The sequence below is a fragment of the Tachypleus tridentatus genome, chromosome 6 (genome assembly GCF_004210375.1).
Source record: "Tachypleus tridentatus isolate NWPU-2018 chromosome 6, ASM421037v1, whole genome shotgun sequence".
Lineage (NCBI taxonomy): Eukaryota > Metazoa > Arthropoda > Merostomata > Xiphosura > Limulidae > Tachypleus > Tachypleus tridentatus.
Window position 1 is genome coordinate 99,949,113 of NC_134830.1, and position 12,301 is coordinate 99,961,413.

Here is a 12,301-nt window from a genome sequence, read left to right on the forward strand (position 1 = left end):
ACCTTTATTTGAATGTCCTATTCCTTTTATTACAATATTAAGGGTATTGTTTCTCCAATTATGTACTTCAAAAACAATAGTTATATAGAACGACATTCTAAAATTCATAAAATATAACAAAAACGTGTGCACCTTTTTCTAATTTTCAAAGGATCTGGAGTTACTTTCACTCTTGCTGATGGATCAGTTGCAACAATAGAAGATCTTGCTGTTCAAGATGGAGAGATTGTTCTCCAAGGACCTCAGATATATACTTCTAATGGTGAATTAGCCATATTAACAAACTCTGAGAATTCTGACTCTCAGGTATATACATCAATTACTGTTGGAAGTATCTAACCATGAATACGGACATGTACAAATTGTTGTGTTATTTTACAATTTTATGCAAAATTCTAGAAAATTTTCACTGGAATTTTTTTCTACTCTACTTTGCATCGAAATCTTACAAACAGTTGAAATAGTTTATAAAAAAGCATGTAAATAATAATCATCTCTGATAATTGTGTGAGAGGAATATGGTGGAGAAAGTTCTGTTTCATCCCCAGTAACTCCACAGAAAAGTTCATAGCAAACAGAAATTTAGGCAAGAGTATTTTAAAAAGTTCAGTGACGTATTGTCCTCAAAGAGTATGAATTATGCAAGATGTACAATTTGTTTTTGTGATTTAAAAAATATATTATTAGTAAGGGGCCTATGAATGCATTATAAAACAAAATAAACATTCTTATTATGACTACATACATATAGCAGATGTGAAACCGACTTTTTAAGATTTAGTAGCAGTTATACATTTGAAAAGCATAGATGTCAAATTTGACTGTTCCATAGCTATATGAAACAGTAAACTATATGAAATTGTATATATTATTTAAAACAAAAGAAGACTAAATTGGTTAAATACAAAATTTGTATTTTTTTAAAATTACAATATTATTATTAAAGCTACATTAAAACTGATATTGTAATATGATGGTTTTTGTTTATCTACATTCACTTCATGGAGTAACATCATGAGGTTTTTGTTTATCTACATTCACTTCATGGAGTAACATCATGAGGTTTTTGTTTATCTACATTCACTTCATGGAGTAACATCATGAGGTTTTTGTTTATCTACATTCACTTCATGGAGTAACATCATGAGGTTTTTGTTTATCTACATTCACTTCATGGAGTAACATCATGAGGTTTTTGTTTATCTACATTCACTTCATGGAGTAACATCATGAACTTCTTTTTCTTTTTTTTCATCATTGTTTAAAGAACATTTTCTTGATACTTCAGTGAATGTATAAGACCACTAACAATAAGCATCACTTATTTTAGAAAGAAGTGATTTAAGTATGTGTATGATAATGCATTACATTGGTTTTAGTTTGATGTATTATTCATTCATTCATGAATTGTACATATTTTTAGTTCTTGGTGAATTTTTGAGTGGTTGATTACTGAAAAGTGACCTAACTGAATTTAATTATCAACAATATTTATTAAGTATATAGTAAGTACACTAAATATTAATTGCAGTAACACCAACAACCAATGCATTATCAACATATTAATTATAATTATATATGTAAGTACAAGTAGAACTACTATTTTTCATATCTATGATTTTATTTTATAGTTAGTAAGAGAGATTTAATTAAGGTAAGGATGCAATAAAATAGATAAACCACATTTTATGAAGAATTATGTAATGAATAACATCTTCTTTCTGTTGATGTTAATATAATTTACTATTTAAGAAGTTGTATTTATTTTACTTCATCATTAGATACAAAAAGCTTAACTATATGGTATGTTGTTCCTCATTACCCATCTTATTGGAATTATGAACATCACACACTTGAGAGAAATATGTTCTGAAATTGTATTGTAGAAAGTGTACAGAAATATTTTATTCAGTAACTTTGTAGGTGAACCTTATAGAATTATGTTAGTAAGAACTATTAATTTGATAAAAAAACATGTTCCAGTTTGAATTTTTGTCTGTTTTTTGGTACTGAAGGATTATAATTTTTATTTTTCACAGTATGCTTTTGTAGCAGCAGACTCAACAACTTTGGAGCAGTTAACACATGGTAATATTACATATGACAGTAATAGTCAGACATTGATGTTACCTGTGGAAGTACAGAATGGGAAAGCTGTTGTTAAAACACAAGAAGACCATACTGTACAGTTGCAGTTAGAACCAACAAGTAAATATTAGTTTCACTTTTTGTGATCTATCATCAGGTTTCAGATTTATTTATAACACAACTTTGTTTTGGTTGGACTTAACTGGGTGTTACTAAACCATGTTTTTGGAAGTACTGAATGGGTTTTTGTATGTTTCATACAGTTGTATTGTTAAAGCAGTAGTGCCATATCACTGAATGTTAATATGTAAAGTAATATTTTAATTGTTTAATAAATAATGATGGTTTCTGTTAGATATAAAAATTATAAATATATTCCTTACCATGGTGTGAAGTTAAAACAAGTCAAAACTGTGATGTGTTTTTGTTGTTGTTATTATAAAGATTAATAAGAGTTGTGTTCAAAGCTTGTGGCTTTAAGTAGTTGAAACAAGGTTCAGTAATTAATTAATTAAACCATTTTCCATTAACAGGTTCTTCAGTTTAATGATTTTAGGCCATGGCTGCTTGGTCTTACCATGCATTTTTCCACATTCCACCATGATTGCATTGTTGTTATTTTAGCTTTAAGATATTCTGAACATGAATCAAAAATGTTTTAGGCCTTGAGTATCAAACTCACCATATAATTATTTGACCATTAGAGACCCCAAACTGCTAGAAAATACCACATATAACTTATCAGATGAAAGTTAATCACGTTATCCATCATATTATGGCTTTTATTTTACTAGTGTTTGATTTTAAAACTGAGGTAGTTTTCACAGTGTTACCAAATTTTTGGATGTTATTCAAGAAGTACTTTTCTCATTTCTTCTGGTATTAGTTAAGATATTTAAAATGCATAATAAGTATATTTTCTCCAAGCAGAGAACTATTAGCATCAATTATGTATTGGCAATCCACTTTAGAAAGATGTGATAGCTGTAAGGGACATGTATTAATAATTCTTCAAACACATTCTAAATTACTGTTAACCTTCTGTATTTAATTTGTAACATATTTTGCCAGATGGCAGTGATTACATAAAACTGATTCTTAGGTAATGCTGGAGTCAGTATGTTAGTGATCTAGTAATATCTACAATAAGTGATTTTCAATTCCATATCCAAGTTATATTAACATAAGTCTGTTATTGACATCCACTGAGAATTATATTAATATAGCTTTATTATTCATATTTACTGAATGATATTAAATCAATTTTAAAAGCCATAACAATATCAGCAAAACATATAACATTTTTCAAAATTTCTACTAACTGTACAGTATATTATTATGTACAAGAAATGGTGTTCATATACAAGATAACCAAAATAAAATATGATACTCTTGCATAATCATGATGCTGCTTGTTTTTCATTCTAGGAAAGCTGGTATTCTACATCACTTTCTTTTATATAGCTAAACAAATTTACATTATGTGTGAATGGTTCATTAATTTCAGAGTAATCTTTGTCACTTTAAGCAGTTGTTTTGGTTATACTATCTGCCAGCTGTTGAGGAAGTGCATTATCTTCATACAGGGTGTTCGAAAAGTCACTGTTCACTCATATATTTATTAACAGACAAAACTGCACAGTGACTTTCCGAACACCCTGTAATATAGAGATTCTATGATTTCATCATACCATGGTATCCAGTCTTGTTTATGAGCGGCTTTAGAAACACCGGGATGTAGAATATGGGACCTTTTCTATACACAAACTTAGTTATTCACCCTTCTTATATGTTGCTTCAAATTACTTTGGCATGGGGCTAGTATCTCAATATTTATGGTTTTTGACTGATTCATTTGTTTGATATTTGCTTGTGTCTCACAATTTGTCCATTCAAATGATCTAAAGATTGTTGGTAGGATTAAGATGTGCTCTCATATAATGCACATGTGAATGTAAAGCTCATAGAGATTTCATCATTCACATCCATGCCTGCAGAGCAAGGGGGGTCATTTGACCTCCACTTTGGAGAAAAACCATACACTCTCAGAGGGAGATTAAAAAATAAGGAAAAGGAGGGAAGAAAAGGAAAGATAATATAAAAGGAATAGGGAAGAAATATGGATTAGATTTGACTTTTGTTTTTTCTTTACTCATTTTCTTACAGTCAGAGCATGAGCACATGCATGTCAGTAAACAATTGAACAGTGGATCAAATAAGATGATGCAATAACCAGTGTAATTCTGTATTGTTTTTTTTTTTTCTTTTACGTCTCATTATGGTTGAATAATGAGTATATAGAATATTTTTTTTTAATGATGTTACTTTTTCAGAGAGGTTAGAGTACTTCACCTTTCCAATTCAGGATGTCCCATTCTGTTCATCAAGGTGTTTAATTTTTTGCTTCTGAAAAGCCACTTTCCACTTGCCACATTTTGAAGACCAGAAGGATTTAACAAGAACAACTTCATCAAACAGATCATCAACATTGATTGCAGCATTTCCCTGCATTTCATTAATTTTTTCAGCAGCTACTTCTATGTCTGGCCACATGAAAATCCTGTTTTTTTATTCAAACAAAGTATTTTCCACTACCAAAACTGTTTTCCCACAGCTCAGTATAAGACAAGAAGCAATCATAAAAACTGGTAAATTTCTTCCTAATCAAGTCTAGTTGGCATCCTCCCTCTTGTCATTATCTTGTCTTTCATTCAGTTGGTTTCCAACTTCTTAAGTTCTGCAACAATATCACTTGCAGTCGCTTTTTTCTCCATGGCTAAAATCACTTTGTTAAACAAACCTAGTTGTCTATGAACAAACCGCAGATACATTTCTCCACATTTACTGTTAAAAAATCTTTTTATCAACAATTGGCACTGTTCTTGTGAACAAAACTATGACTTCAGTCCTTCATAAATCTGGAGAATTCTCTCAACAACTGGTAACAGAGACAGAAAATGCGTATTTCCATATTGGAGAATCTTCTTGTACTCGATTTCTGCAAAGTCACAGAATTCTTTGAGGTGTGTAACATGGACAGTGTAAATATAGAAATTCTTGTAAATTTTGACCACCAAGCTTTCTACTTCAATAGGAAGGACATCAACTGCAGTTTGGAGACAGTTATGTATAATATCAGCACCACAACCAACACCCACAATATTTCTGCTAAGTTCTTTCTTCTATCGACTATATACTTTGTTTTTTCCCTTCCTTTTTACACCTCCAAAATTTGTATTGCAGATTTAACCACACTAAGCAACACTTTTTTGATGAATCATGTTTTTTAAATTGGACACCAAGCAATTTGTCAAAATTTCTGCTGTCATTCCTCTTTCTGGCAAAAAATATCACACCACGACAGGTATAATTTTGGGATCTTTTCGGTTTGAAGCATCTGCTGTAAGTGAAATGAACTGGACTTCCATTAAGTGTCTCTTCAATTCCTCTGCTGCTAAAGGAACAATTGCATTCAAAATAATAGCCTCATTCTTTGTTTTGGCAGAACTGAACTTTGGTTCAAATAACTTTGCTATCAGTTTGAAAGAGCAATCAGCCATTTTAAAGCTTATGCTATGGACAGCAGTGTGATAAGCAAAGGTTACTTCTTTGGCAGCTGTTAACGAGTCACTTTTTTCAGGCACAGTTTTTTTGTTTTTTTTGAAGAACACATCAACTCTTGAACTTTGAGCAGCTACTGAAAGACTAGGTGCACATTTAGCACTTTTTAACTAGTATTTTATGTCTGAGCAGTCACCATGTGAAACAGAGGACTCAAATGAACACTGCAAACATTTGACTCTGTCCTCCTTTCCACAAAGATTTTTAAGAATGGATATTCATTTTGCAATTCACTGTTGAATGTGAACTTTCTTTTACCAACTTTGGACATTATAACTAGGATTACTTTCTAAAATAAAAGAATGAAAATAATTCAGTATATACCATATGACTAATATAATAAATACTGTGATAAAATAAAGCAATCACAGAGCACAAATGCTTGCTCAAAGAAAGCTTTGCATATGCTGCTGCTCGCTGCTTGTGCAGCTGCCATTACATGTGTACTCCCAATAGCAGTCCGTTGATGAATCATTATACTTGTACTGGTATCCTATCAGCTGTCTGTGAATTTCGTCTGATGCAGTACCTTTGAAAATTTACATGCTAAAGCACTATGGCTCCCTCTGCCCATCAACTAATAAAATGAAAACATAAAAATTATTTTTTTTTCAACACCAAGTCAAGACTCTATGCAGATTTTAATATTTTCTGTTTATCCTTTTTGTAGTTTATGCCTTTTCATCACAAACCTAGACATTCCAAGACAATTCACTGTCAACCAGGACAAATTAGTAAACTGGACGGGATACCGAGACAGACCCCTGAAATCGGGACTGTCCTGGCCAAATCAGAACGTATGGTAAGCCTAATTATATACAATGTAAGATTAAAGGTTTCACTTATTATCTTGTTCACAGAAGATAAAATTATTTTTATATTTCTTGTCTCTGTCAAGTTTGTTTTTCAGTTTTATTCCTCAGAAATCTTGATTTGGAAATGCAGTCAACTGTAAGCTTTAAATATAGATCTTACATAGTTCACAAAACTCAACTATTTTGTATTGGACCATGATGATGTTGATGAATTGGCATACGTTGTTATATACGTTACTATGAGCTTCTTTGAGCTATGCTTGTTTCAATTTTTTTGTCTTTATCAGTGTTCCTTCATTTTTCTGGGTTTTGGAAATATTTTGTTCAACATCACTTGTGCTACTTGATTTCACATGTAAAGATGGGGCTTCACGTGCAAAGAGCTCATGTCTCTGTATCCTTGTCAAAATCTCATCATCATCTAATTTTACTGCTGTATCTTGAATTGTTTATCATAACGTTAAGTTCAAAGTGAGACATTCCCTCTATAGTTCACTTCCCCTTAACTTTCTTTCAGTCTTCAGAATTTTACAGTATGCAGTAATAGCTGCCCTGTCCATGATCTTTGAAAATGCAGCATGATACCTCCTTGACTGCATAATGTTGACTACTCTTCTAGCACGTGTGTATGCTTCAGTCAGATTGCACTTGGTTGACTGTGTTGACACCGAGAGAGGATGCATATAAAGACAAACTATGTGATCATAACTGACATGATGAACTCAAAGTTGTCAAGTGTGTAAGTGTGAATATGCATTTGATGATGAAGCACCTGAAGGTTCATCAGAAATTGTTCCAAGTGACACCTGTATTTTTATATTGTTCTACAAGCTATGTCAATATATCCAACCTATACTGCCACCTGGTTTCAGAAAGATGATACATATATACTTTAGATGATGTGCTGAAGAGGTCTTGCTCAGTTTTGTTAATCAGGTTAAAGTCAAAAGAGCTATTGCTGAGGCCCACGGTTGCTTTTTTTGACAATATTTTTCCATTCACTGATACAATCATAAACCAAATTAACTCGGACTGGACTTTCCTCAGATTCTCAACTGTTGGTTACTATCAGATTTAAACAATGTTTTCTACAGTAGACAAAGTACTTTGCTTTGGGGTATCTCTCTGAATTCTCTGTTTTATGCTGTATAATTCACCACTCATAGTACTGCACCCATTATACCATTGACCATGAAGTTTTGTAAAATCAAAACCCTAATTTTTCCAATGCAGATAACATAGCACACAACATGGTTGCAGCATCAGTTCTATCACTGAAGACGTCATCAATACAAAATTGATGTCAGTGGTGTTGTATTTGAAGGAAATATATTTATTATGGATTTTAAATATCTTAAACAATAAATATATTCTAATAGTGGACGAAATGAGAAAAAGTACTTCTTGAATGACCTGCAAGAAGTTGCTTAAGCTGTGGCAACTATCTCAAAGTTTCACATTCAATCACTGATGAAATAAAAGCTATTTCTGAACATATAAAATGAAGGCAAAATGTCATTAGCTTTAATTTGATATGTTACTTGTATTTGCTAGCAGTTTGGGGTCCCTAGCAGTCAAATAACTATTTGGTGAGTTTGAGTTTGATGCTGAAGACTTACAGGTAGTGCATCCCAAATTTTTTTTTGTTAATATTTTAATTCATGTGCAGAATAATTCAAAGCTCAAATAAATATAATATTGCTGGGAAGTGAGGGGAAGGCATAGTAGGACCCAGTAGTCCATGGCCTATGAGGACAAACGTACTGAAAACACACTAGCTGTAAAATTTTGAAATATTTTCAAAACAGGCAAATACAACAAAGCTGTGTGTTGTTGAAATAATGAAATTTCTTACTTTAAAATATTTCGAGTGTAAATGTGATAAAAGTTAAATGTAATGTTAATGTAATACATTTTTCGAGCTACAGAAAAGGGGTGTTCAATAAAGTTTTTAGAAAAGGAAAAATAGCTAAATGATTATTTTAAATTATATTCATCAGTTGTAAGTATTACTTGGAAAACAAGCATAGATTATGCTGCTTATTTGCATTTTGTTTTGTATTTAACACAGTAGTGTAACTAACTGGGCATTATTAATCTGACTGTTCATTGGTAAAAGAGTATCTGAAGATTTGACGATGCATGGTGTTGACTAGCTGCTTTCCCTCTCATCTGTTATTGCTAAATTAGGGACGGCTAGCACAGGGAGTTAGTGCTCATGTAGCTTTACATAAAATTTAGAACAAACCCTGATGTAGGTAGTGAAATGGTTGACAATGGTAAATGTGTGACTCATCCTTTTTAGATTATTTTTGTGTAACTAGAAACAGCTGTATAAAAATCAAACAAACTAGGGTTGTAGTAATTTTGTTCATATTGAAATTATGTGATCAAGGTGATAAAAATTGGACTTGATTTTTTTTACAGTTGATTTTTTTGTTTTTGTTTTCTTCAAAAGCATTTAAAATTGAATATTTGTTAAATGTATTGAAATATATCAGAGAGGAATAAATGTGAGTTATTACTTGTAACATGCTTTCATTTATTCTGTAGGTTGAGAAAACAGTTTTGTAAATAAGTGTACAAATATGAATTAATGTAAATAAATTTTTTTTATCTTTACTTTCTTTGAAGTATTATTATATTAAACATTTCTGTACAGTTCTTGTTTGTATTTAACTAAACACAACATACTTATTAACAGTGTGATATACATTTAACATTCTTTCGAAAACACAAAACTTAAGTAAGAGTATTGTAAGTTATTTTATAATTGTGTTATTTATTATCATCTCATTTATTTTTAATAAATCAGTATTGTGCATATTTAAATAAAATTGTTAAGATTCTAGAATAAATACACAGAATGTCTGGAAAATGTGCAACTGAATCATTATAATTACATTGAAACATATTACCACAATCTTCTCTTCAGTTATTAATTATTTGCGTAACAACATGATATTGACCAGGCCTGAACTCATTATAGCATTGAATATGTATTTTAATTAGTGTGGATTCGTATGTCATGGTTTTAATCAGACTGGTTAACATTGGTATGTGATTCTGACTAGGTTAGCATCTGAGCCCTAAATTGTTGCTCATAATTTAGCACCTATATAAACATCAATCTAACCAAGTACATTAAGTATTGATTGACATATGTATTCATGTTAATTCAAAAAGTGTTTTATTGAAGATGTTTGTAAGAACATTTGTGTCGCTTATGCTTTCCACCTTTGTTTGAAAAGTGGCCATTTTAAGGAAATTGAAATAAATGATAGAATTGAAATGAAGTGAGCTGATTCCACATGCTTGTTGTTTTTCTATAATTATTGATAGATGCAACTCAAAAGTTATTCATTTTAAAGTATTATTGGTGAATTATATTTATGATACTAAATATTTAGTTATAATAATATTTCAATAATGGAGAATTAGTAATGTTAAGTCGTAAGAATAATAGATATAAATGGGATATGCCTTTCATTTGCTAGAAAATGTGTAGAAGTTATGAAGAAGGTCGAAACGTTGTTTGCTCCTCTACATAAAAATTTTCTCAACCCAAACCAGCCGTTTTTACATATATATTTGTAGAAGTTTGTTTTTGTAGATGTGTGTGTGTGTAGTTACAATTGGACCAAATGCTAATTACTTTGCAAACCTTTGCCAAACTCTCAATCTTTCGTATCAACTTCCATTTTACTTTCATTTGCACACTGAAACTAAAATCCTAGAATTCTGTATAAAATTTATCTATTAAAGCTTGAGAAAATGTTATAGAAACATTTAACACGTGACTACCATGGCGTTTAAAAATTTGTACTACTGAAATACCTCCAGATGATTTACTGTGTTTTCAGGTCTGCTTAACAGTGCCTGACAGTTTATGCAGTCCTTGTACCGATTGACAACAATGAAAAATTATCTGTTATAAATATTGTAGCAAAAACATTGTATTACCAGTGACCAAATATTGAAATATTTTGACACTTTCCCAGTAACAGGTGATCGCGTTGATAATGTTTTGAATATTTTTCTCATGTTGCCTTTCAGAAAGTCTGCAGCCGTGCGAGACACATTTCAACCACTGGCTGTCATACATATGAATCGATTTTTAGACAGCTGAATGACCAAATTAAAATGCTCGTGTATTTTTCATTTTGTTTGCATTTACTCTTTTCAGTTGTCTTTGACATCAGAAACTGTGGTCACTCCAGTTTTTAAGATAGTTGTAAGATTATCTTTCATTGGATTTAAAAGTTAATACTTTCTGGACTCGTTCTAATAACACAGTCTTCTAATTTGTTACGTCCCAAAAATAAAGGTAAGACCTTTGCGATTCCTACCACTATCTTACCCCTGGAGAAGAGGTAAGCCTTCGAATTTATAGCACAGATACCAATGGTTCGATTCCCTTCAGTGGATGCAGTAGCGAGCTTGCTAACTACCTTCTCTTCTTTTTTTTTCATATTAGTTTGCTACTTTCATGTTTTAAAATTCAAATAGGGCCTTTATCATCAGATATGTTTTCCTGCTCTTTTCCTAAAAAATATATAAAAGTACTCCATTGAGCTTACCTTAGTTACACGTTTGTAGAACGCTATTATGTTACTTTTTGAAGAAAAAAAAAAATCTTTACTGCATAAGAAGTAAAAATGGACGCTTAACCTCCAGTAATCTCCAGACCACATCACCCAAAGGATGGCGACTGAGCGTCATATAGTTATTACGTAATATGGAAGTTATTCCCCCACCTAAAGGTTACAGAGCCATTATATAATAGATATTAGAGTGTGATTACGTACACGCACCAGTGAACGCAGCTGTCTCAAATTAATGTGACGCAATAGTTCCGTGAAGTAGCACCAAAATGTGGTGTTGACTCAGGGGATACTGCTTCTGAAGGAGGTTTGTCCATCTTTCGAAAGCTTTCGGATTATAGAGTTTTTATTAATTTACATCAAGTCTTTTTGTGCCAACATGTTTTTCTAACATCATGAATAAGTTCTTGACAAAATATATCCTTTTACAAAAAAATTAAAGGAACAAGTACGTTTTCTTATATAATTTATCGCAGCGTTCCAAATGTGGTAATATTTTTATTCTTTGGGTAAGTTGCCTCATTTCATTTCCATCTTTATCCAATTTTTAATTTGTGATGAACGGATTAACATGGAGAAATAAAAGTTTTAAAAATGACCAATATCACCAAAACTGATATCCCATATGAAACAATACTTTAAACAGTTTACATGTGTTTATTCAAGAAATGTTTGAAACATTCAATATCTAGTGTGAACTCCACGGGCTGTGTCACCGATCTGCCACACTTCGAATCAGTCTATCAATGTTATCTTGGGGTAAGGCAGCCCACTCTTCTACCAGGGCTTGTGGGAGTTCCTGTACATTCTGAGGAGAGTGCTGGCGTTAACTAACACGCCTCGACAACATATCCCAACAATATTCAATCGGATTTAAATCTGGAGATCTGGCGGGCCACTCAAAAGTCTATTCCTTCCTCGTCAAGAAAGTTCATACACAATCTGGCGACGTGGGCCCGCGTGTTAACCTGCATGAAAATGAACCCATCGCCAACAGCATGTGCAAAAGGCCTCTATGGGTTCCAGAATTTTGTCTCTATATCAAGTACGTTCGGAGTACCCCTGTCGAGCGTGAACAAGTCCGTGTGGCGACCCAAGCATATGCTTGCTCAGACCATTACAAAACCTCCTCCACAAGCGTCGACTTGCACAATGTTACAGGCGGATAATCGC

General features: G+C 32.1%; 1 protein-coding gene across 11 annotated transcripts in view; it reads left to right on the plus strand.

Moving 5' to 3' along the window:
* Positions 1-9,834, plus strand: part of LOC143253178 (uncharacterized) — an 87,303-nt gene extending 77,469 nt beyond the window's left edge. For 5 of the 11 annotated variants that reach the window (XM_076506577.1, XM_076506574.1, XM_076506575.1 and 2 more), the window contains 3 exons: positions 152-306; positions 2,040-2,208; positions 6,380-9,834. In XM_076506577.1, the coding sequence (XP_076362692.1) occupies positions 152-306; positions 2,040-2,208; positions 6,380-6,405 (350 nt within the window). In that variant the 3' untranslated portion in view covers positions 6,406-9,834. Of the gene's footprint in view, positions 1-151; positions 307-2,039 lie in introns of all 11 variants that reach the window. The other 6 variants (XR_013029431.1, XR_013029429.1, XR_013029428.1 and 3 more) reach the window with 6 other exon arrangements.
* The last annotated feature ends 2,467 nt before the right edge of the window (positions 9,835-12,301 follow it).